This window comes from Lucilia sericata, unplaced genomic scaffold (assembly GCF_015586225.1).
Source record: "Lucilia sericata isolate MDLA Ls3-8-SP2 unplaced genomic scaffold, ASM1558622v1 Contig000235F_arrow, whole genome shotgun sequence".
Lineage (NCBI taxonomy): Eukaryota > Metazoa > Arthropoda > Insecta > Diptera > Calliphoridae > Lucilia > Lucilia sericata.
In genome coordinates, this window is record NW_023994262.1 from 407,347 (window position 1) to 432,050 (window position 24,704).

General features: G+C 30.7%; 1 protein-coding gene across 11 annotated transcripts in view; it reads left to right on the forward strand.

The window, feature by feature from the left end:
- Positions 1-387: 387 nt before the first annotated feature.
- LOC119602499 (nicotinate phosphoribosyltransferase) overlaps positions 388-24,704 on the forward strand; it is a 29,666-nt gene continuing 5,349 nt past the window's right edge. The window contains exons 1-8 of one of the 11 annotated variants that reach the window (XM_037954053.1): positions 388-629; positions 5,556-5,755; positions 8,750-8,920; positions 17,379-17,589; positions 17,655-17,782; positions 22,959-23,099; positions 23,168-23,339; positions 23,670-24,062. In XM_037954053.1, the coding sequence (XP_037809981.1) occupies positions 5,659-5,755; positions 8,750-8,920; positions 17,379-17,589; positions 17,655-17,782; positions 22,959-23,099; positions 23,168-23,339; positions 23,670-24,062 (1,313 nt within the window). In that variant the 5' untranslated portion in view covers positions 388-629; positions 5,556-5,658. Of the gene's footprint in view, positions 630-713; positions 733-1,191; positions 1,326-5,364; positions 5,442-5,555; positions 5,756-8,749; positions 8,921-17,378; positions 17,590-17,654; positions 17,783-22,958; positions 23,100-23,167; positions 23,340-23,669; positions 24,063-24,704 lie in introns of those variants that run through there. The other 10 variants (XM_037954058.1, XM_037954057.1, XM_037954055.1 and 7 more) reach the window with 10 other exon arrangements.

A 24,704-nucleotide genomic window follows, 5' to 3' on the forward strand; every position in this document is an offset into this window, starting at 1 on the left:
AACTCCTTCAACCAAAATTAGCGATTTTATTGACAAAAAACAAAAGGACCTATCTACATAAACATTTAAATATTAAAGGTAAAAAGTCCAATTTCTATATACGCCATTGTCAACTATCATAACAACTGATAGGTTTTACTATTAAACAATTTGTTTATTTACTATAAGTAAATCGCGTTGATAGAAACAAACTTTTCAATTTCAATAGTTTTTGCTTCTGCTGTAAAATTTTAAAAATGTTAAATAGGGCCGTTTGCGTTTTAGGTGACGATATGTACCTTGATTAATATCGTTGAAAAATTTAATACCACAGCTGGAAACATAGCCGGCTTTCAAACGATTTAAAGACGCTGCCAAATTATTTAATGTCAGTCAACGGCGTTGTAAATTTTAGTCGGCGTAGATATTTGCAGACAATTTCTTATATTTATTATTCGGTGTTTAGATTTTTTTGCAAAATATTTTCAAATAATTAATAAAAGTGGCCGGCTGTTGTGAATAAATTAATGAAAAGCAATCCATTAAAATAGCAATAAACGAAAGTTTTATTAAATAAAAAACAAAGTGGTAAACAATTATAAAACCAACAGAAATCTATGAGATACTCATTCTCAACAAGTGATAAAAAAGTGTGTTACAATTTTCATGCAGTTTATTAATAATTATTAAAAATAATATAAATAAATGAATATAGCCATAAATTAAATAATTATTAACTACAATATACCAAAAGTAATATAATAAAGTTATAAGATCATTTAATGAGAAAAAAATAAATGCCTGCCACCCTTACATTTATGTGTGAAAGAATTGTAAACCGCCACCACCGACCTTCAGGCAACCTTCATCATTAAAGCTATCATAGCAAAACATTGCATATGAAGACATCGGGTGGACGACAATGTTCACGTGTATAATCAATTGATATTCTTTGCATGTTGTGCTCTACGATTTCTTTCAGGAATTTCCTTAAAGGGGTGACTTTAATTTACTTTTCTCAGTTCATCTTTCCATTCAATATCGTCTTTAACGTTTTTGTTTTCCTTGCAATCATTCGGCTGCTAAGTAACGTAAAATAAACAAGTTGTTTTTATTAAAATGAAAAAATAAATTATTCTTTTGTTGCTACAACATTTTACAAAAGATACTACGGCTATAAACAAAAACATCAAGTCTTCGTTCCAAAGCAATCAGTCTTGACGCGACTTTTGCTTTGTCCACATTTAAATTAAATTTTAATATTTTCGTATAAAATAATAAATTTTGAATCAGACAGTCAGTTCGATAGTGTGCTGTGTGTTTGCTTGTTGACCTAGTGATCTAGTGTTAGTAACAATACCAAAGTATTTTTGTTTACTTTTTTTGTTTTATTTTAAACAATTTTTGTCGTCATCATGACTCTTATTTGGCGGTTTTTTCCCCTGAATTGTGCATAAATATATGATAGATAAATGATCTCATTCCACCGGATAGGAATAATGTAAATTTTTGGAAATTTTTGAAAATTCCTATATGGTTTTTTTTTGGAAACAAATAAATAAATGCTTAAGCTTAAAATGATTTTAAATATTTGAGAAAAATGGAAATAATTTGTTATAGATATTTTATAGAATTTTATTTATAATTGCCTATATATGTAGGATGGACTTTTTTTGTATAAATATTGAATTGAAAATTTCATTATTTTTTTAAAGTATTTTAAATTTTTTTTTTGTAAAGGACAATTTATTTACTTGAAATATAAATTTTCCATTTTATACATAAATTTGTGTGGCTTTGAGAATACATATAAAATTTTTAAACAAATTAGGGTCATGTTTGATAACCTAGAGTTTTAAATTTAATAAATAGTGTAATACTTCAGTTCTAGTTCTAGTTCAAGTTCAGTTCTAGTTCAGTTCTAGTTCAGTTCTAGTTCAGTTCTAGTTCAGTTCTAGTTCAGTTCTAGTTCAGTTCTAGTTCAGTTCTAGTTCAGTTCTAGTTCAGTTCTAGTTCAGTTCTAGTTCAGTTCTAGTTCAGTTCTAGTTCAGTTCTAGTTCAGTTCTAGTTCAGTTCTAGTTCAGTTCTAGTTCAGTTCTAGTTCAGTTCTAGTTCAGTTCTAGTTCAGTTCTAGTTCAGTTCTAGTTCAGTTCTAGTTCAGTTCTAGTTCAGTTCTAGTTCAGTTCTAGTTCAGTTCTAGTTCAGTTCTAGTTCAGTTCTCTAGTTCAGTTCTAGTTCAGTTCTAGTTCAGTTCTAGTTCAGTTCTAGTTCAGTTCTAGTTCAGTTCTAGTTCAGTTCTAGTTCAGTTCTAGTTCAGTTCTAGTTCTGTTCTAGTTCAGTTCTAGTTCAGTTCTAGTTCAGTTCTAGTTCAGTTCTAGTTCAGTTCTAGTTCAGTTTAGTTCAGTTCTAGTTCAGTTCTAGTTCAGTTCTAGTTCAGTTCTAGTTCAGTTCTAGTTCAGTTCTAGTTCAGTTCTAGTTCAGTTCTAGTTCAGTTCTAGTTCAGTTCTAGTTCAGTTCTAGTTCAGTTCTAGTTCAGTTCTAGTTCAGTTCTAGTTCAGTTCTTCAGTTCTAGTTCAGTTCTAGTTCAGTTCTAGTTCAGTTCTAGTTCAGTTCTAGTTCAGTTCTAGTTCAGTTCTAGTTCAGTTCTAGTTCAGTTCTAGTTCAGTTCTAGTTCAGTTCTAGTTCAGTTCTAGTTCAGTTCTAGTTCAGTTCTAGTTCTAGTTCAGATCTAGTTCAGTTCTAGTTCAGTTCTAGTTCAGTTCTAGTTCAGTTCTAGTTCAGTTCTAGTTCAGTTCTAGTTCAGTTCTAGTTCAGTTCTAGTTCAGTTCTAGTTCTAGTTCAGTTCTAGTTCAGTTCTAGTTCAGTTCTAGTTCAGTTCTAGTTCAGTTCTAGTTCAGTTCTAGTTCAGTTCTAGTTCAGTTCTAGTTCAGTTCTAGTCAGTTCTAGTTTCAGTTCTAGTTCAGTTCTAGTTCAGTTCTAGTTCAGTTCTAGTTCAGTTCTAGTTCAGTTCTAGTTCAGTTCTAGTTCAGTTCTAGTTCAGTTCTAGTTCAGTTCTAGTTCAGTTCTAGTTCAGTTCTAGTTCAGTTCTAGTTCAGTTCTAGTTCAGTTCTAGTTCAGTTCTAGTTCAGTTCTAGTTCAGTTCTAGTTCAGTTTCTAGTTCAGTTCTAGTTCAGTTCTAGTTCAGTTCTAGTTCAGTTCTAGTTCAGTTCTAGTTCAGTTCTAGTTCAGTTCTAGTTCAGTTCTAGTTCAGTTCTATTCAGTTCTAGTTCAGTTCAGTTCTAGTTCAGTTCTAGTAGTTCTAGTTCAGTTCTAGTTCGTAGTTCAGTTCTAGTTCAGTTCTAGTTCAGTTCTAGTTCAGTTCTAGTTCAGTTCTAGTTCAGTTCTAGTTCAGTTCTAGTTCAGTTCTAGTTCAGTTCTAGTTCAGTTCTAGTTCAGTTCTAGTTCAGTTCTAGTTCAGTTCTAGTTCAGTTCTAGTTCAGTTCTAGTTCAGTTCTAGTTCAGTTCTAGTTCAGTTCTAGTTCAGTTCTAGTTCAGTTCTAGTTCAGTTCTAGTTCAGTTCTAGTTCAGTTCTAGTTCAGTTCTAGTTCAGTTCTAGTTCAGTTCTAGTTCAGTTCTAGTTCAGTTCTAGTTCAGTTCTAGTTCAGTTCTAGTTCAGTTCTAGTTCAGTTCTAGTTCAGTTCTAGTTCAGTTCTAGTTCAGTTTCTAGTTCAGTTCTAGTTCAGTTCTAGTTCAGTTCTATTCAGTTCTAGTTCAGTTCTAGTTCAGTTCTAGTTCAGTTCTAGTTCAGTTCTAGTTCAGTTCTAGTTCAGTTCTAGTTCAGTTCTAGTTCAGTTCTAGTTCAGTTCTAGTTCAGTTCTAGTTCAGTTCTAGTTCAGTTCTAGTTCAGTTCTAGTTCAGTTCTAGTTCAGTTCTAGTTCAGTTCTAGTTCAGTTTTAGTTCAGTTCTAGTTCAGTTCTAGTTCAGTTCTAGTTCAGTTCTGGTTCTAGTTCAGTTCTAGTTCAGTTCTAGTTCAGTTCTAGTTCAGTTCTAGTTCAGTTTTAGTTCAGTTCTAGTTCAGTTCTAGTTCAGTTCTAGTTCAGTTCTGGTTCTAGTTCAGTTCTAGTTCAGTTCTAGTTCAGTTCTAGTTCAGTTCTAATTCAGTTCTAGTTCAGTTCTAGTTCAGTTCTAGTTCAGTTCTAGTTCAGTTCTAGTTCAGTTCTAGTTCAGTTCTAGTTCAGTTCTAGTTCAGTTCTAGTTCAGTTCTAGTTCAGTTCTAGTTCAGTTCTAGTTCAGTTCTAGTTCAGTTCTAGTTCAGTTCTAGTTCAGTTCTAGTTCAGTTCTAGTTCAGTTCTAGTTCAGTTCTAGTTCAGTTCTAGTTCAGTTCTAGTTTCGTTCTAGTTCAGTTCTAGTATCTTATTTCCCCATCGCTTATGAGCCAAAAAATGTGCTTCTTTGAACGCTCTAATTTTCATGAATGTTTTTATATAATTTTATACAATTAATTTAAAATTATCTATCTATGTACTTGTAGGCATTTACTACATTTATTGTAAATTCGGTCCACTCACAAAAACTGATAAGAAATTCAGGAACAGTGTTTTCATGTTTTATTTATTAAATGTGCTATTTGGATTATTATCATTTCGCTTTGTTAATGTTGTTGTCACGGCTATAAAAATAAATAAAACAATGACTTACATTTGCAAATATGTATATTACAAGCAATTAAATTCGAAATCTTTTATAAGAATTCATTTTATAGTTATTAATATATATTAATAGAATTTTAATTTTCTAATTAACCTATGTTTAAAATCAGATATTTGGAGATTATTTTAACAGTTAAACATTTTTATATATTTTAAAACAAAATTTAAAATTTTCAAAAATTCATGAAATATTTAAATTTTAAAATTCTAATTTTAAGAAATTTATTTTCAACTAAAACTGTGAATATATTTTTGCAATAAAACTAATAATATATTTTTAGAAATCTCAAGATTTAGAAATTATTTTAAGTTTTAGAAGTACGAATTTTGATATTTGTAAACAAATTTCATCATCAGAACCTGGAGTGTTTTAAATTGACCTAGGTCAATAATTAACAATATACCCACATATGTATGTTCGCTTACTTACTAAATAATTTCAAAATTTCAAAATTTCAAACTAAACTTGCTAAATTTTCATTTACAAAAGAAGAAATGTACAATACAAACCCATAATACACAAATATAACAAAATATTTAATTCAATTCTAATCTACTAATGAAAACAATTAAAAACGAATAAAAAACAACCAAAATAAAAAAGAGAATGACAAAAAATTCGCACTAGATTGAGAGTAAATTTATAAGTATTTTGTTATTTTAACTTCAGTGACATTTCACAACAAATAATTAACCGAAAGAGTAGAATGATCAGTCAGTATTTGATCGTTCAGTAAACTGGAATGTGCTTGAATTGTAGACAGTGAAAATTTTGTAATAGAACTCAAATTACGTCAATTTTTTCTTAATAAAAATTTAAAATTTTCAATAAATTTAATTATTTCTCTTTTATTTAATTTTTTATGCACGTGCCTTTGTTTTTTTCAGAACATTTAACATAAAAAGAATTTGAACTAAATTAAATTATAAAAAATTATACAAAAATTGAATTGTGTGTGTAATAAAACGTTATAAAATAATTGTTGACATTATGAGTGACCGTGAATTAAGTTGTAGTAATACTGCGGGACAATTTATGGATCGTGGCCGTATGAATCAAAATGGTGTAGTGCAACCACTATTAACAGGTGAGTGTTTTTTGTTTTTTTGCAATTGTATTTATAGTTAATAAAAATTACATTCTAATATATTAAATATAACAACGACTTCTAAAATAATGCATAATAAGAAATTCGAAATTAATATGATGAAATATGTAGTTATCAAATTATTTGATAGTGTTCGATAAGCCGTAAATATTCCTCTTTTTTTCGAATTGCTTCCTTGCAGGATATTTATTGATTATTCTTAGGCAGAATTTTAAAGCTTGTTCCAAACCGTTCTTTTTATTACATTTCAGTGTTAGACGCGTATTTGTAAAATATTTTTATATGTATATAATTTTAATATAATATATTTTTTTATAAAATTTGAGTTTTATATAAAATCGGCCATTTACCTTTTTGTTTTTATATTTCTAATGTATTTTATATTGTAGTCTATTTTAGTAGTACGATAAATATGTCGCGTCACTTAATTTTTTTTTCTATGTGTACCAAAATAGTAGTTCTATTTTAATTTTTCATTCAATTTATTCAACTTAGAATGTTTTAGAGTGTTCATTTATTTTGTAAATTGTAATGCAAATGTATTTAAAATGAAATGTACATTAGGCTGGCTGATAGAAAATAGTTATTCTTCTCAACTTTAAAGGGAATCAGAACGGATCATAATATGTGAAAATAGATAGATAGATAGATAGATAGATAGATAGATAGATAGATAGATAGATAGATAGATAGATAGATAGATAGATAGATAGTAGATAGATAGATAGATAGATAGATAGATAGATAGATAGATAGATATATAGATAGATAGTAGATAGATAGATAGATAGATAGATGGATAGCTAGATAGATAGATAGATAGATAGATAGATAGATAGATAGATAGATAGATAGATAGATAGATAGATAGATAGATAGATCGATAGATAGATAGATGAGATAGATAGATAGATAGATAGATAGATAGATAGATAGATAGATAGATAGATAGATAGATAGATAGATCGCTCCTCGCTCTCGCTCGCTCGCTCGCTCGCTCGCTCGCTCGCCGCTCGCTCGCTCCTCGGGGCCTCCGCCCGGCTCCTCCTCTTGTGCCCTCGCTCGCTCGCTCTCGCTCGCTCGCTCGCTCGCTCGCTCGCTCGCTCGCTCTCTCGCTCGCGCTCGCTCGCTCGCTCGCTCGCGCGCTCGCGCTCGGTCCTGGCTTGCTGGCCTTTCCCCCTTCCTTGTTTGCCTTTTCTCCTGCTGCCCTTGCGCTCCGCCCGCCCTCGTGCCCCCTTTGATTTTTCTCCCCTTTCCCTTTGGCGATTTTGCATTTTATAGTGATATCTTAATCATTAAAAGTTTTCGTAAAAACATTTTTCTGAAATATCCGAAAATGTATAATGTAATGATTTGTTCGGTTCAATAACTTGCTAGATATTATTGTTTTAGCGTCGGTCACAATGTTATTGGAAAAATTTTCCAAATTTTAGATAAACCAATAAGCAAATTAATTTCATGTGAAAAATAATGTTTTTTAGTATTAATTTCAAGTACATTTCTGACAAGAAAATATACTCTTCAAGGTCATTTTATAATATTAATTGAGAAACATTATGAGCCACACTGTACAAATATGCAAAAAAATCACGAAACTTTTAGCTATTAATAAATGAAAATAGGAAATTAACCTTCTTATACCATTCTATATTGATTCTATAAAGCTACGATTCTAATTATAGAATTGCTCTTAAAATAATAGGAGTGCTCCAGCTGCGATATCAGGTTCTGAAGCATGGATAATAAAGATCGTCTAGACTAGAAAATCCATAAAGATCCTATGTCTTTTTCGAAGGGATGAAGTTATTTATAAGTATTTATAAATACTTATATTACGATATTTGTATGTATAATATGAAAAGTTAATACTTTAAATATCTACTTATAGACCCACCATAACTTATTATTAGGTAGAATAACCTTCCTTTAAGACAATCTAATGTCAATAAACTTTTCTCTAATCATTTGCCAAATTCCAGCTAATATATACACTATATATAGCTTCTTATACAAGTATAAGTAAATATTATCAAAATATTTGTTTTATTATACCCCTATATCAATTCTACTAGACCTTAAGAACAAATATTAAATTAGTCTGTAGATACAGACGGAATAAAATAAAATTAGAATATGATGCACTGTCAGAATTCACACTGATTATTTTTTCTATAAAATATAACACTTTATTATATTTTATCTTTTATTATCAACACACTCCTGAGAAATAATTTTATAATTAAAAGGTAAACTGTAATTTTAGATTATAAGATGAAAACATGGGTTGTTATCATATTTTTATTAACCATTATGTACTCATATCATTTAAAACAGGATAATATATAATTATAATTAGAACTTGTAAAGTAAAAAATGTTGCTGTAATTTGTATATGACTTTATAAATATGAATTGCATATTATAAATGTTTTTTCTTCCAATGATACTGACACATTTTTTTTAAATTTAATTATGAGCGCAACTGAAAAATATCAAATTATTTCGAAATGGTATAAAAAAGAAAATAAATAAAACAATTGTTGATAACTGAAATTATGCATGGCTTAAAATGGAGGTGATAAAAAAAGAATGAATCTAAAGAATATGTGTTTTTTTGGGGTACTTTTGATAAGAAATGGACTTCAGAAATCGATTCAAATTAAGATTGTTTACTTAATTATTTTTTAAAAAAAGGTCAATTGCGTAAATTTAATATAATTATTATATTTAATTAAGACTGGATTTAACGAGTTATTAATTTAAAAATATTAAAACATCATCTGTTTCAATTTCACATTTATTTGTTTATTTTGCAAGTAAAAAATTAAATTTTATTGAATAAAACAAATGTTCAAATTTGTTCTAAACATTGTTTACCATTTGATAATATAATAATTAATTACTATAGTCTAGTTAATAAAAAAAGCTTTCTAATTTAGTTTAATAATGCTTGTTCATTTTTATCAATTTTCAGATTTATATCAAATAACTATGGCTTATGCCTATTGGAAATCTGGCAAAACAGACGATCATGCAGTGTTTGATCTATTCTTTCGCACAAATCCATTCCATGGTGAATTTACCATATTTGCTGGCCTCGATGAATGCATGAAATTTTTGGACAGTTTTCATTATAGTGAAAGTGGTAAGTAGCTAAAAGAGATGAAGGGGCCATTTTTTTTTAATTGAAACATACCCGTTTTTAAGCTTGTTACAATCGTGACCCGATTCGGATTTATTTCTATTTATGGGAAAAAAAAACTCACTGGTCTAGTCTATAGTCTAGTCTATAGTCTAGTCTATAGTCTAGTCTATAGTCTAGTCTATAGTCTAGTCTATAGTCTAGTCTATAGTCTAGTCTATAGTCTAGTCTATAGTCTAGTCTATAGTCTAGTCTATAGTCTAATCTATAGTCTAGTCTTAGTCTAGTCTATAGTCTAGTCTATAGTCTAGTCTATAGTCTATAGTCTAGTCTAGTCTATAGTCTAGTCTATAGTCTAGTCTATAGTCTAGTCTATAGTCTAGTCTATAGTCTAGTCTATAGTCTAGTCTATAGTCTAGTCTATAGTCTAGTCTATAGTCTAGTCTATAGTCTAGTCTATAGTCTAGTCTATAGTCTAGTCTATAGTCTAGTCTATAGTCTAGTCTATAGTCTAGTCTATAGTCTAGTCTATAGTCTAGTCTATAGTCTAGTCTATAGTCTAGTCTATAGTCTAGTCTATAGTCTAGTCTATAGTCTAGTCTATAGTCTAGTCTAGTCTAGTCTATAGTCTAGTCTATAGTCTAGTCTATAGTCTAGTCTATAGTCTAGTCTATAGTCTAGTCTATAGTCTAGTCTATAGTCTAGTCTATAGTCTAGTCTATAGTCTAGTCTATAGTCTAGTCTATAGTCTAGTCTATAGTCTAGTCTATAGTCTAGTCTATAGTCTAGTCTATAGTCTAGTCTATAGTCTAGTCTATAGTCTAGTCTAGTCTAGTCTATAGTCTAGTCTATAGTCTAGTCTATAGTCTAGTCTATAGTCTAGTCTATAGTCTAGTCTATAGTCTAGTCTATAGTCTAGTCTATAGTCTAGTCTATAGTCTAGTCTATAGTCTAGTCTATAGTCTAGTCTATAGTCTAGTCTATAGTCTAGTCTATAGTCTAGTCTATAGTCTAGTCTATAGTCTAGTCTATAGTCTAGTCTATAGTCTAGTCTATAGTCTAGTCTATAGTCTAGTCTATAGTCTAGTCTATAGTAGTCTATAGTCTAGTCTATAGTCTAGTCTATAGTCTAGTCTATAGTCTAGTCTATAGTCTAGTCTATAGTCTAGTCTATAGTCTAGTCTATAGTCTAGTCTATAGTCTAGTCTATAGTCTAGTCTATAGTCTAGTCTATAGTCTAGTCTATAGTCTAGTCTATAGTCTAGTCTATAGTCTAGTCTATAGTCTAGTCTATAGTCTAGTCTATAGTCTAGTCTATAGTCTAGTCTATAGTCTAGTCTATAGTCTAGTCTATAGTCTAGTTCTATAGTCTAGTCTATAGTCTAGTCTATAGTCTAGTCCTATAGTCTAGTCTATAGTCTAGTCTATAGTCTAGTCTATAGTCTAGTCTATAGTTAGTCTATAGTTGCTATAGTCTAGTCTATAGTCTAGTCTATAGTCTAGTCTATAGTCTAGTCTATAGTCTAGTCTATAGTCTAGTCTATAGTCTAGTCTATAGTCTAGTCTATAGTCTAGTCTATAGTCTAGTCTATAGTCTAGTCTATAGTCTAGTCGATAGTCTAGTCTATAGTCTAGTTCTATAGTCTAGTCTATAGTCTAGTCTATATTCTAGTCTATAGTCTAGTCTATAGTCTAGTCATAGTCTAGTCTATAGTCTAGTCTATAGTCTAGTCTATAGTCTAGTCTATAGTCTAGTCTATAGTCTAGTCTATAGTCTAGTCCTATAGTCTAGTCTATAGTCTAGTCTATAGGTCTAGTCTATAGTAGTCTATAGTCTAGTCTATAGTCTAGTCGTATAGTCTAGTCTATAGTCTAGTCTATAGTCTAGTCTATAGTCTAGTCTATAGTCTAGTCTATAGTCTAGTCTATAGTCTAGTCTATAGTCTAGTCTATAGTCTAGTCTATAGTCTAGTCTATAGTCTAGTCTATAGTCTAGTCTATAGTCTAGTCTATAGTCTAGTCTATAGTCTAGTCTATAGTCTAGTCTATAGTCTAGTCTATAGTCTAGTCTATAGTCTAGTCTATAGTCTAGTCTATAGTCTAGTCATAGTCTAGTCTATAGTCTAGTCTATAGTCTAGTCTATAGTCTAGTCTATAGTCTAGTCTATAGTCTAGTCTATAGTCTAGTCTATAGTCTAGTCTATAGTCTAGTCTATAGTCTAGTCTATAGTCTAGTCTATAGTCTAGTCCATAGTCTAGTCTATAGTCTAGTCTATAGTCTAGTCTATAGTCTAGTCTATAGTCTAGTCTATAGTCTAGTCTATAGTCTAGTCTATAGTCTAGTCTATAGTCTAGTCTATAGTCTAGTCCATAGTCTAGTCTAGTCTAGTCTAGTCTATAGTCTAGTCTATAGTCTAGTCTATAGTCTAGTCTATAGTCTAGTCTATAGTCTATTTATTTATTTATTTATTTATTTATAAGTTATCTTAAGATAAGAAATTAGGATAACTTATTATTACTAAGCAATGGCAACTAAGGCCTTCAGCTAGAGGAAATGTAAATACAAATAGTAAATAATTACATATAATATAATAGATTATATAATAGATAATAGATATATATAATAGATTTCTAATATAATGTCTTACTTATAAGTATATACAAAATTAGTAGATTAATAGTGAGTATTGGATATATGGAAAATAGTATGTTTGTGTTTTTATATGTCTTTATAAATATTAGTTGATTTTAAGAAATTAATAATAGTTTTGATGTTGTTAATGGAAGGGTTGGAAAGAAATCGAACAGGATACATGTTGAACATATAGTTACGGGTTGAATTAAATGTAGTACAATGGATTAGGATATGTTTGATGGATATTGTTCCAGTTCTGCAATAAGGACATTGATTAGAAATATGAGGATTTATTAAATATTTTTTAGTTATTAATGTATGCCCTAGCCTAAGTCTTATAAATTTCTGACAGTCTTTGGTATTAATGTTTTCCTTAATGTTTATGTTAAGGTATTTTCTGATATTAATTCTTTCATGATTAATCTCTTTATACCAAAGTGATGTCTTAGACCACCATTGATCGGTTTCAAGTACTAGAGATTTTTTAATGTATTTAACTATATCAGATGTATTGAGATTTTCAGTTAAATAAACAGGTGCTTTGAGACTCAGTTTTGCCGATAAGTCAGCAAATTCATTACCGGTAATTAAACAATGTCCGGGTACCCAAACAATAACTATTCTGGGAAAATGTTTTATTAAAAGGTTCCTTATAAAGTTGGCATAGTAATTTTTACTGTGAGGATTACTTATAGCGTTGATAGAAGATAATGAGTCAGTGCATATCAAAGTCTTATTAGTCGAATTAATGGAGAGCTTAAGAGCTTCATATATGGCTATAATTTCGGCGGAAAAGATAGTTGTGTATTGAGGAAGAATAGAAGTTTTTATAACGGAGTTCTCAGTTGTTATGCTGTAAGAAATATTGTAAGAATCTTTAGAACCGTCAGTATATAAGAATGTGTAATTTCCGTAAGAACTTGCGGTTTCTTTAAAGAGTCTTCGATATATATCTGGTGGAGTATTAGCTTTTGGGTGTTCGCTTAAAGACGAGTTAAGAGAATTAACTGGAAAAAGCCATGGAGGTTTGGTAGGAGTAACAGAATTTACATTAGGCTTGGTCGGAAGATTATTATCACTGGCGTATTGAAATATTTTTTCCAGTATAGAATGAGTTCTGTTTGAGATAGATTCTATGGAAATATTAAGGTATATTTCGTAGATAGGGGAGTCAATGTTTTCAATGATATTGCGCAAGAGTTTGAAAGTGTTAAAATTTCTAGTAATTTCAAGCGGCTCTATATTAGCTTCGAACAGCATATTTTGAATCGGTGTGGTTCTAAACGCACCAAGAGAAATTCTTATAGCCGAATTAACTATTGTTATGATTTTTCGGAAAGATGATTTGGGAGACCATCCATATAAATAAATGCCATAGTGAATTTTCGATAAAAGTAAAGCTTTTACCGCCGATATAATAGAATATATATTGCAGTTAAATTTTTTGTTGGATATACATTTTATTATATTTAATCTATTTGTTAAATCACTTGCAATGTGTTTTATATGATCTTTCCAATTGTACTTCCTGTTAAATATTATTCCTAATATTTTCAGGGAATCTATGTTTTCTATATTGAAAGATCCAGTAGAGACTGTGGTATGACAAGTTCTTTTTTTACAAATGTGTAGGTGTTTAGATTTTGCCAAAGATAATTCAGCTCCCGAATAATTTGACCACTCGTTAATGAAATCAATCAATGGGTTAATGTTTATGGTCTGATGTTTCTTAGATGAAAGATTTTTTATTATATAGAAATCGTCGGCGTATGCACAGAATTTATATTCATTAAGAGAAAGAAAGTATTTGTTTAATTTATCGTAAGAAATTAAAAATAGAATAACTGAGAGGGGAGAGCCCTGAGGTATCCCGTTAAATAAAGGATATGTTTTAGAATAGCTGTTATTGACTTTTATTCTAATATGTCTATTAGTTAGGAAGTTTCTGATATATCTTAAAATATTAGGACCAATACCCCATTCCGTTAGCTGGTGAATAATGGTGTGTATTCCGATTTTATCGAAAGCCTTTGAAAAGTCTAACGATATGATTGAGGAATGTCTTTTATGTGATAGAGATTTAGTTATTAAATGATCGATGTAAAGGTGTGCGTCTGTTACAGATTTGCCTTTTCTAAATCCTAGTTGGTGAGAGCAAATGAGGTTTTTAGATGTGACAAACCACCACAGCCTGTTTGCTATTATTTTGTCTAAGAGCTTGGAAATACAAATATTTAATGAGATAGGTCTGTAAGATTGTATATGAGTTTTTATGGAGTTAGGTTTAAGTATAGGACAGATAGTGCTAATTTTATAGAAATGAGGAATAAAGTGGGAAAGAATTAAATTGTAAAGGCGAGTAAGTCTATGTTTAGTGTTATAGTTCAGATTTTTTATCATAGGATATGATATTCTGTCAATTCCAGGTGTTTTACCCTTCGTTTTGTTGAGGGCGAATTCTAGTTCCAATACAGTTATATTATCATCTATAGTTTTTGCCATGTCATCGGAGACGGAGGCGGGATCTGTATTAAAAATGGTACGTTTGTTGTATTTGAAAGTATCTGAAAAATTATTGTCATGTGATTGTGAAGACCAGAATTTGCCAAACTCATCAGCAATTAATTGACTGTTGGATAGAAATAAATTAGGGTCTGTTGGAGATTCAATTGTGTGGATGGATTGAGGTAGATTTAGACCACAAAAAGTTTTGATGTTTTGCCAAATTTTTTTGGGTGGAGATTGGGGATTAATATCAGAAGTGAAATCAGAGATTGATTTGCTTTTAGATAACTTTAATTCTCTTTTAAATTTAGCGGCAGCTTTTTTATAATTAAGAATGTTAGTACTATTGATTGTTCTTTTCAAAATTTGCCAAAATTTGTTTTTCTCTTTTTTGAGTTCATTTAAGTGGTTATTCCACCATGGAACTTTTTTCTTAAAGGTTGGGTTAAATTGTGGAATAGAAAGGTTGGCACTCTGAATTATAATCTTTTGTAAGTGGGACGCTTCTTTGTTGATGTCATTGCTAAGAGGACGTTCTTTATCAAATTTTAATGTCAACTCATCAAATTTGATCCAGTCTGCTTTGTCGATAATAAATTTAGGTCTTGGTCTATAGAAGGTTGGTTGTGGAGGGATAAATAATTTAATTAATATAGGGAAGTGATCACTCCCATGTAGGTCATCAATAGTTTTCCATTCGGAGTGAATTTTTAGATAAGGTGAGCCGAAAGTTAAATCAATGTTTGTAAATGATTGTCGTGTGCTGAAATGCGTAGGAGAGCCGTCGTTAAAGACAACCATATTGGATTCGGTAATGTAGTCTGCTATAATCTCTCCTCTAGAATTATTTGTAGTAGATCCCCATAATGAATGCCAACTGTTAAAGTCGCCAGTGATGAGGATGTTGTTATCAAATTGATAATACATGTTTCTTATTGTTGATAAATTAAAAATTTTTGAAGGAGGAATATATGAATTTATTATGGTGAATTTCTTTTCAGCTTGAATAATTGCTCCAATGGAGTCGATATCATTAGGGAGGGAGATGGGGGTATATTGAATAGAATTATGAATAAGAAGAGCAACGCCACCATAGGAGTGGGTCGCTGAGTTAACAAAAATGCATTTGTAATTTAAAGGAATTGGTAAATAAGAGATGGAATGGAAATGTGTCTCTTGGAGAGAAATTATTTTCGGACTATATTTTTTTATAATTAATTGAAGTTGATTGTAGTTGTTAGTATATCCATTAATATTCCATTGAATTATATTGACTGCCATTATAAATAAATGTAGATTATAATAAATAGAATAACAAAAATATAGAAAGAATATATGTATATGTGAGTAGGTGTTAGTGTTCTAAAAAAACTAGGATATATGCCTCCAACTAGCAGCGCTGCAGAGTCCACTACAGTGATTTAAGCACTATTGTGTACCTCACAACGCCACAGAACTGGAGGCAGGATAATGCGAGGGAGAGAGTTCTACTCTCCCGCCATCTCACTATCTTTATCATTGATGTTGGCAGTATTGCGTTTTAAGTTAGGGATAATTTTAGTATTATTATTATTTTTGTACTTGGATTTCAGTTGATTTTTCAATCTGGTAGAAATGTTCCGTGGAAGAATTTTTGTGGTCACACTGGTCCTTTGGGTGTTGGAGGAAGACGGAGAAGCTTGCTTGATATGGTCGATTATTATAGATTTTTGTTGAGACGATGTTGTAAGATTGACAAGTTGATCTTTATTATTGTGGATGACATTGGAGATAGAAGGTCCTGATGCTGGAGTATTAGTTGATAAATTTTGTGAAGTTGTTAGAAGGCAATCATCATAGGTTATTAGTTTAGCACGAGCGATTTTAGGAGTATTAGAGTTGGCAACGGTTGAGTATGTAGAATTGTGTTTTATATGTCTGCTATTGTAGATTTTTTCAGCATTTCTCATGGAAGTTTTTTGGAGAACTCTAATTGCTTGAATTTCTTTATTTTTCAAGAAAATTGGACAATTTTTATCTTTAGCTGAATGTTTCCAATCATCAATATTGTTTTCCTTACAATTAATACAACAACAACTATTGGTACAGACTTCATTTGAGTCGGCATTGATATGACTAGGGTTGCCGCAATTGTAGCATATCTTATTGTTTTCACATGTTTTTTGTAGGTGACCATAGTGAAGGCAGTTATTGCATCTAATTGGAGGTGGGATGTAAGGACGCAAATATATTTTTTGATAACCCATATAGATATACTCTGGAAGTTCAATAGCAGCAAATGTAAGAATCAACAGTCCAGTTTCTTTTAAAGTTTCATTTTCTTTACGTAAGATCTTTTTTACTTCTGTTACTTTTTGACTTGCCATATGTAGTTGGATTTCTTCTTCGGGAACACCAAATAAGTCGGGAGAGTAAATGACTCCTTTTGAGTAGTTCAAGGATTTGTGTTCAGAAACTTGAATCTTTATGTTAGTATTCATGGCTGTAAGTTTGATAAGTTTATTAGCCTGGAGGGAATTTTTTGTTTTTATCAATAATGTGCCATTGCGTAGTTTTTTGCATTCTGATACTTCTCCCCCACATGTTGAGTCGATGGCTCTTTTAATGAGGAATGGCGAGACATTAGAAAAATTATTTTCACTTTCTATACGATTTATTATGAGGTAGATAGGACCAGTAGAATTAATAGCAAGTTTATTGCTAAAATTATACTGTAATCCTACAGCGTTATAATTTTTCTTTTTTGCAACATCAGGAGGATCATTCATTTTGGATTATTTGTTGGGTTATTCTGGATTATTTCTTTTTTTTTTATTTGTTCACAAGTATCACAAAATTAAAGCGAAGTAGAGAACAAAAGAGATTTGAAATAACTGTATATCGTTTTTTTTAAGATGTAGGAAGCTGTTGTAAAATAAACACTTGTTTTCTTAACGAGTGATAAACAACGACTCAGTCTATAGTCTAGTCTATAGTCTAGTCTATAGTCTAGTCTATAGTCTAGTCTATAGTCTAGTCTATAGTCTAGTCTATAGTCTAGTCTATAGTCTAGTCTATAGTCTAGTCTATAGTCTAGTCTATAGTCTAGTCTATAGTCTAGTCTATAGTCTAGTCTATAGTCTAGTCTATAGTCTAGTCTATAGTCTAGTCTATAGTCTAGTCTATAGTCTAGTCTATAGTCTAGTCTATAGTCTAGTCTATAGTCTAGTCTATAGTCTAGTCTATAGTCTAGTCTATAGTGTAGTATATTGTCTATTATATAGTCTAGTACCGGCTTATTTGTATAAAAAAATTTAAAATTCTTATTTATAATACGTTTAGATATCGAATATCTACGTCAAACCCTGCCCGAGGGTACAGAAAATGATTTCTTTGATTATTTGGGTAATTTGACGGCAAAAGATGTTACACTGTATGCCATTGATGAAGGTACCGTAGCATTTCCCCGTGTACCCATTATTAAAGTTGAGGGACCCTTAATTATAGTACAATTATTAGAGACAACTCTATTGACTTTAGTGAATTATGCAAGGTGAGTTTGAAATAAGAAAATTTTCAACTATAATATGATTTAATAAATATTTTGTTGTTTTGCAGTTTAATGGCCACAAATGCTGCTCGTTATCGCATGGTTGCTGGCAAACATGTTAATCTTTTAGAATTTGGTTTACGGCGAGCTCAGGGTCCAGATGGTGGTTTATCTGCGTCGAAATATTCTTATATTGGTAAGTAGTTATATTGTAGAGAAAGCACTAAAAGTTACAAATATGTGTGTTTACAAAATTATCATATTGAAAAATCAGCCAAAAAACTTTACGTGACAAATGTTAACCTTTACCACTGCAAAAGAGCATTCTTTTTTTCGGAAGACCTTAAACAAATCTTTCCATTTAAATTCATAGACTCATATACATGTGTGTTTGTTTGTATGATTTAACTGTCAAATTGTATGATTGACAAATAAGGTCATGATTCTTTATTGGTTTGGGAATACATACTTTGGAAAAAAAATAAGTGTGAAAAAATGTTTGTGAATATATAAAATTTTATTGCCAAAATAATAATAAAGACCTACACGGTGGCATGCTCTTTTTATTTATTATAATCAATTAAAATTGCCAAAAACAAAGGAAAGACAAAACCTATTTCCCTTCAAAAATGTATCACCTTAAAAAGAAATAAACAAACATAGTGGAAGAAAATGCTTTATTGATTCATGAACCTTTTTTTTTTAATATTAACAGCTTAGTTTACTATTGCTGTTAACAAAAACAATTTAGCTATAGTGGGAGGGGGTGCAACAACTAACGGCATATATACATGCAATATCATATGTACCTTCAACAATTTATTATCAAATGTTTGGAATTCATTTGCGAAATTCTTTAAATTTTTATACACATTTAAGGAATATTCGATAACAATGATGTTGCCGATGACGATGATGTATAAGACATGTTACAAATGTTTCCTTTTTCGAAAGCGTTGTATGTATGTCTCTCCTTCATAACACCTGTTTTTCCGCTATATCAAATACTTCAACTTTTGTTGAAAACAAAACAGTCAGCGGGTGGTTGTTAAAAACTTTCATATCGAAAAAAAAAATATGTTAGTACTTTTGCACATATCGAAAAGAAAATCCCTGTATTATAAATGTATGTATTTTAGTATGAATAGTTTTTTGAATATGTTACTTAAAAAAACTTTTAGCTTTTCGTTGTTTTAGTTGCTGCCGGTATTAGTACCATTTGGTACCAGGATTTTAATATTGTTATTGTTTTTTGTATATATATTCCTTGTATTTACTTTAATGGTTGCGCAAATGTTTTCGCTTTGAACTAACACGTCGTAAATTATTCGTTACGAAAATTCATATTATAACACACATTATTTATGTTTCCCTTTTCTGCAAAACTTTCAACCAACACACGAAAAAAAACACAATAAACAAAATAGTTGGGGAATTTCCGTTTTACTTTTTCTGCGTTAAGAATGTTTTTTTTTTTTTTTGTTTCCTTTAATTACTCACCCATTACCGGTAATGGATATTTTTTAATTGACACTGCAAAATATGAAAATGTGTAGATGTTTTGAGTGTAAAAAGAATAGTTTTGGCGACGGTACGAATAGGCGGAACTTAACAGTTGATTAATTATTTTGCAGGTGATTGCAAAATAAATCGAATTGTAATAAACATTGTAAAAATATTATTTAAAATAGATGCCAGAAAAACTTAGTCTAGTCTATATAGTCTAGTCTATAGTCTAGTCTATAGTCTAGTCTATAGTCTAGTCTATAGTCTAGTCTATATAGTCTAGTCTATAGTGTAGTCTATATAGTCTAGTCTATAGTCTAGTCTATAGTCTAGTCTATAGTCTAGTCTATAGTCTAGTCTATATAGCCTAGTCTATAGTCTTGTCTATATAGTCTAGTCTATAGTCTAGTCTATATAGTCTAGTCTATAGTCTAGTCTATATAGTCTAGTCTATAGTCTAGTCTATATAGTCTAGTCTATATAGTCTAGTCTATAGTCTAGTCTATATAGTCTAGTCTATAGTCTAGTCTATAGTCTAGTCTATATAGTCTAGTCTATAGTCTAGTCTATAGTCTAGTCTATAGTCTAGTCTATAGTCTAGTCTATAGTCTAGTCTATAGTCTAGTCTATATAGTCTAGTCTATATAGTCTAGTCTATATAGTCTAGTCTATATAGTCTAGTCTATAGTCTAGTCTATATAGTCTAGTCTATAGTCTAGTCTATATAGTCTAGTCTATAGTCTAGTCTATATAGTCTAGTCTATATAGTCTAGTCTATAGTCTAGTCTATATAGTCTAGTCTATAGTCTAGTCTATAGTCTAGTCTATATAGTCTAGTCTATAGTCTAGTCTATAGTCTAGTCTATAGTCTAGTCTATAGTCTAGTCTATAGTCTAGTCTATAGTCAAGTCTATATAGTCTAGTCTATATAGTCTAGTCTATAGTCTAGTCTATATAGTCTAGTCTATAGTCTAGTCTAGTCTATAGTCTAGTCTATAGTCTAGTCTATAGTCTAGTCTATAGTCTAGTCTATAGTCTAGTCTATAGTCTAGTCTATAGTCTAGTCTATAGTTTAGTCTATAGTCTAGTCTATAGTCTAGTCTATAGTCTAGTCTATAGTCTAGTCTATAGTCTAGTCTATAGTCTAGTCTATAGTCTAGTCTATAGTCTAGTCTATAGTCTAGTCTATAGTCTAGTCTGTAGTCTAGTCTGTAGTCTAGTCTATAGTCTAGTCTATAGTCTAGTCTAGTCTAGTCTATAGTCTAGTCTATAGTCTAGTCTATAGTCTAGTCTATAGTCTAGTCTATAGTCTAGTCTATAGTCTAGTCTATAGTCTAGTCTATAGTCTAGTCTATAGTCTAGTCTATAGTCTAGTCTATAGTCTAGTCTATAGTCTAGTCTATAGTCTAGTCTATAGTCTAGTCTATAGTCTAGTCTATAGTCTAGTCTATAGTCTAGTCTATAGTCTAGTCTATAGTCTAGTCTATAGTCTAGTCTATAGTCTAGTCTATAGTCTAGTCTATAGTCTAGTCTATAGTCTAGTCTATAGTCTAGTCTATAGTCTAGTCTATAGTCTAGTCTATAGTCTAGTCTATAGTCTAGTCTATAGTCTAGTCTATAGTCTAGTCTATAGTCTAGTCTATAGTCTAGTCTATAGTCTAGTCTATAGTCTAGTCTATAGTCTAGTCTATAGTCTAGTCTTATAGTCTAGTCTATAGTCTAGTCTATAGTCTAGTCTAGTCTAGTCTATAGTCTAGTCTATAGTCTAGTCTATAGTCTAGTCTATAGTCTAGTCTATAGTCTAGTCTATAGTCTAGTCTATAGTCTAGTCTATAGTCTAGTCTATAGTCTAGTCTATAGTCTAGTCTATAGTCTAGTCTATAGTCTAGTCTATAGTCTAGTCTATAGTCTAGTCTATAATCTAGTCTATAGTCTAGTCTATAGTCTAGTCTATAGTCTAGTCTATATAGTCTAGACTATAGTCTAGTCTATAGTCTAGTCTATAGTCTAGTCTATATAGTCTAGACTATAGTCTAGTCTATAGTCTAGTCTATAGTCTAGTCTATATAGTCTAGTCTATATAGTCTAGACTATAGTCTAGTCTATAGTCTAGTCTATAGTCTAGTCTATAGTCTAGTCTATAGTCTAGTCTATAGTCTAGTCTATAGTCTAGTCTATAGTCTAGTCTATAGTCTAGTCTATAGTCTAGTCTATAGTCTAGTCTATAGTCTAGTCTATAGTCTAGTCTATAGTCTAGTCTATAGTCTAGTCTATAGTCTAGTCTATAGTCTAGTCTATAGTCTAGTCTATAGTCTAGTCTATAGTCTAGTCTATAGTCTAGTCTATAGTCTAGTCTATAGTCTAGTCTATAGTCTAGTCTATAGTCTAGTCTATAGTCTAGTCTATAGTCTAGTCTATAGTCTAGTCTATCTAGTCTAGTCTAGTCTATAGTCTAGTCTATAGTCTAGTCTATAGTCTAGTCTATAGTCTAGTCTATAGTCTAGTCTATAGTCTAGTCTATAGTCTAGTCTATAGTCTAGTCTATAGTCTAGTCTATAGTCTAGTCTATAGTCTAGTCTATAGTCTAGTCTATAGTCTAGTCTATAGTCTAGTCTATAGTCTAGTCTATAGTCTAGTCTATAGTCTAGTCTATAGTCTAGTCTATAGTCTAGTCTATAGTCTAGTCTATAGTCTAGTCTATAGTCTAGTCTATAGTCTAGTCTATAGTCTAGTCTATAGTCTAGTCTATAGTCTAGTCTATAGTCTATAGTCTAGTCTATAGTCTAGTCTATAGTCTAGTCTATAGTCTAGTCTATAGTCTAGTCTATAGTCTAGTCTATAGTCTAGTCTATAGTGTAGTCTATAGTCTAGTCTATAGTCTATAGTCTAGTCTATAGTCTAGTCTATAGTCTAGTCTATAGTCTAGTCTATAGTCTAGTCTATAGTCTAGTCTATAGTCTAGTCTATAGTCTAGTCTATAGTCTAGTCTATAGTCTAGTCTATAGTCTAGTCTATAGTCTAGTCTATAGTCTAGTCTATAGTCTAGTCTATAGTCTAGTCTATAGTCTAGTCTATAGTCTAGTCTATAGTCTAGTCTATAGTCTAGTCTATAGTCTAGTCTAGTCTATAGTCTAGTCTATAGTCTAGTCTATAGTCTAGTCTATAGTCTAGTCTATAGTCTAGTCTATAGTCTAGTCTATAGTCTAGTCTATAGTCTAGTCTATAGTCTAGTCTATAGTCTCTAGTCTAGTATAGTCTAGTCTATAGTCTAGTCTATAGTCTAGTCTAGTCTATAGTCTAGTCTATAGTCTAGTCGATAGTCTAGTCTATAGTCTAGTCTATAGTCTAGTCTATAGTCTAGTCTATAGTCTAGTCTATAGTCTAGTCTATAGTCTAGTCTATAGTCTAGTCTATAGTCTAGTCTATAGTCTAGTCTATAGTCTAGTCTATAGTCTAGTCTATAGTCTAGTCTATAGTCTAGTCTATAGTCTAGTCTATAGTCTAGTCTATAGTCTAGTCTATAGTCTAGTCTATAGTCTAGTCTATGGTCTAGTCTATAGTCTAGTCTATAGTCTAGTCTATAGTCTAGTCTATAGTCTAGTCTATAGTCTAGTCTATAGTCTAGTCTATAGTCTAGTCTATAGTCTAGTCTATAGTCTAGTCTATAGTCTAGTCTATAGTCTAGTCTATAGTCTAGTCTATAGTCTAGTCTATAGTCTAGTCTATAGTCTAGTCTATAGTCTAGTCTATAGTCTAGTCTATAGTCTAGTCTATAGTCTAGTCTATAGTCTAGTTTATACATATATACAAAACAACTTTTAGTGCCGTTTTTTATTAACCTTTTAATATTTTTTTTTCTTTTAAAGGCGGTTTCGATGGTACTTCTAATGTATTGGCAGGCAAATTGTTTAATATTCCTGTTAAAGGCACACATGCTCATGCTTACATTACCTCATTTTCGGGTATTGGTGAATTGAAAACACGTCTTTTAAAACACAAAGTCACAGGTTAGTATTTCAGAAAGCATTTGAATTAAAATGAAATACTTATTTACTTTTGATTTAATATTTTCCAGGTGTCACTGGCGATTTACTGGAACATGCCGTCAAGCATCGTCAATCGCTGGCTTCGGTTTTAGACGTTTCAATGGAAGAGTCATCGGAGGGTGAACTGGCAGCCATGGTCTCATACGCCATAGCATTTCCTGATGGTTTCATGGCTTTAGTCGATACGTATGATGTTAAGAGGTATTTCGCTTTTAGGCAAATTCTCTCGGAACAATACAACTTTATTTGTTTTGCCATTTTACTCTATTAAAACATACTAATTTTGAACAGAAATCAAGACTAATAATTGCACTCTAACCTAGTGTTGTACTAGTTTTTTAAACCTAGAACAAGTTTCTTTAACATTTACAAAAAAAAAAAATGACAAGTAAATAATAAGACACCTACCTGTCCTGTCCCGTCAGTGTTTAGTTTAAAATTTGATAGATTGATTAATTGATTCATTTGTATTTTTTGTTGTAAATTTTCAAATCTATATTTTTATTTAAAACTCTCCTAAACTCCTAACAGCCCTAAAAGCAAAACACAAGAATTAAACCATATAAAGCCAGGTATCAATTCCAAAACCTCAACAAATGTTATGAAAACTAAGAATTCCTCAAATTCTAACAAACAACAACAACATGAAAATGGTTTTACAAACTCCTCTCAAATGAATGGCAAAATATCAACGCATCAGCCTTCAAATGGAAAAAAGTGTTTAGAACAAAAACATGTAAATGGTCAAACTGTTTCGAATGCTTTAACAAATGGCTCGCATAAGAACAACGCCAATAAAGCCTGCAACACCACAAACATAACGAATAATAAACATTCAGTGGAATTAAATTCATTATCATCACCGTCATCGTCATTTTTAACGCCCCAAGCTTATCTGCCAAAATACGTCGAGAAGTCATTCAGGTAATTTCTATTTTGTAATTAAGTTCTTTTTTTCCAGTTTCGTTTCGTTTGGTTCTATTAATTGCTCTTTTTATTTGAAAAATGTCATTATAAATCTGGCATACGACTTTTCTTTACTTTTCTAATTCTAAGCTTTGCTCTTTTTAATGTCTATTCGTATTTAAATTAACATTTATTAAATGGTTTATTCATTAATATTAAACATTTAATTGGTATTTCTTAAGCATGCTTTTGTGATTTTGTAATTTTATGGTTAGTTCTTTAAGTTTATATATCTATTAGCAAGTGTCATGTTGTTTTGTGAGTTATGTTAAATTTTCTAAATTCTTTAAAATTTTATTAGTTTAAAAAAATTTTGGAAAAAAATGTTTAAAAGTAGATAACAATTTTAAAAACATACGGAAATAATTCGTTTTCACTTTTAAACAATTTTCTTTAATTTATCTTTTTTTTTATTTTGAATGATTAAAAATACATAATAACATTGGCTTTAATTTTCCTAATATTGTATTATACACTATTACAAGCAAAATTTTTAAGACACATTGTTGAAATTAGTTATCGGTCCTAATTGGCTTCCTTAAGTCACACAAAACGAGGTGATAATTATAATATTTTAATTCATATCTATTTTCTTTTGCT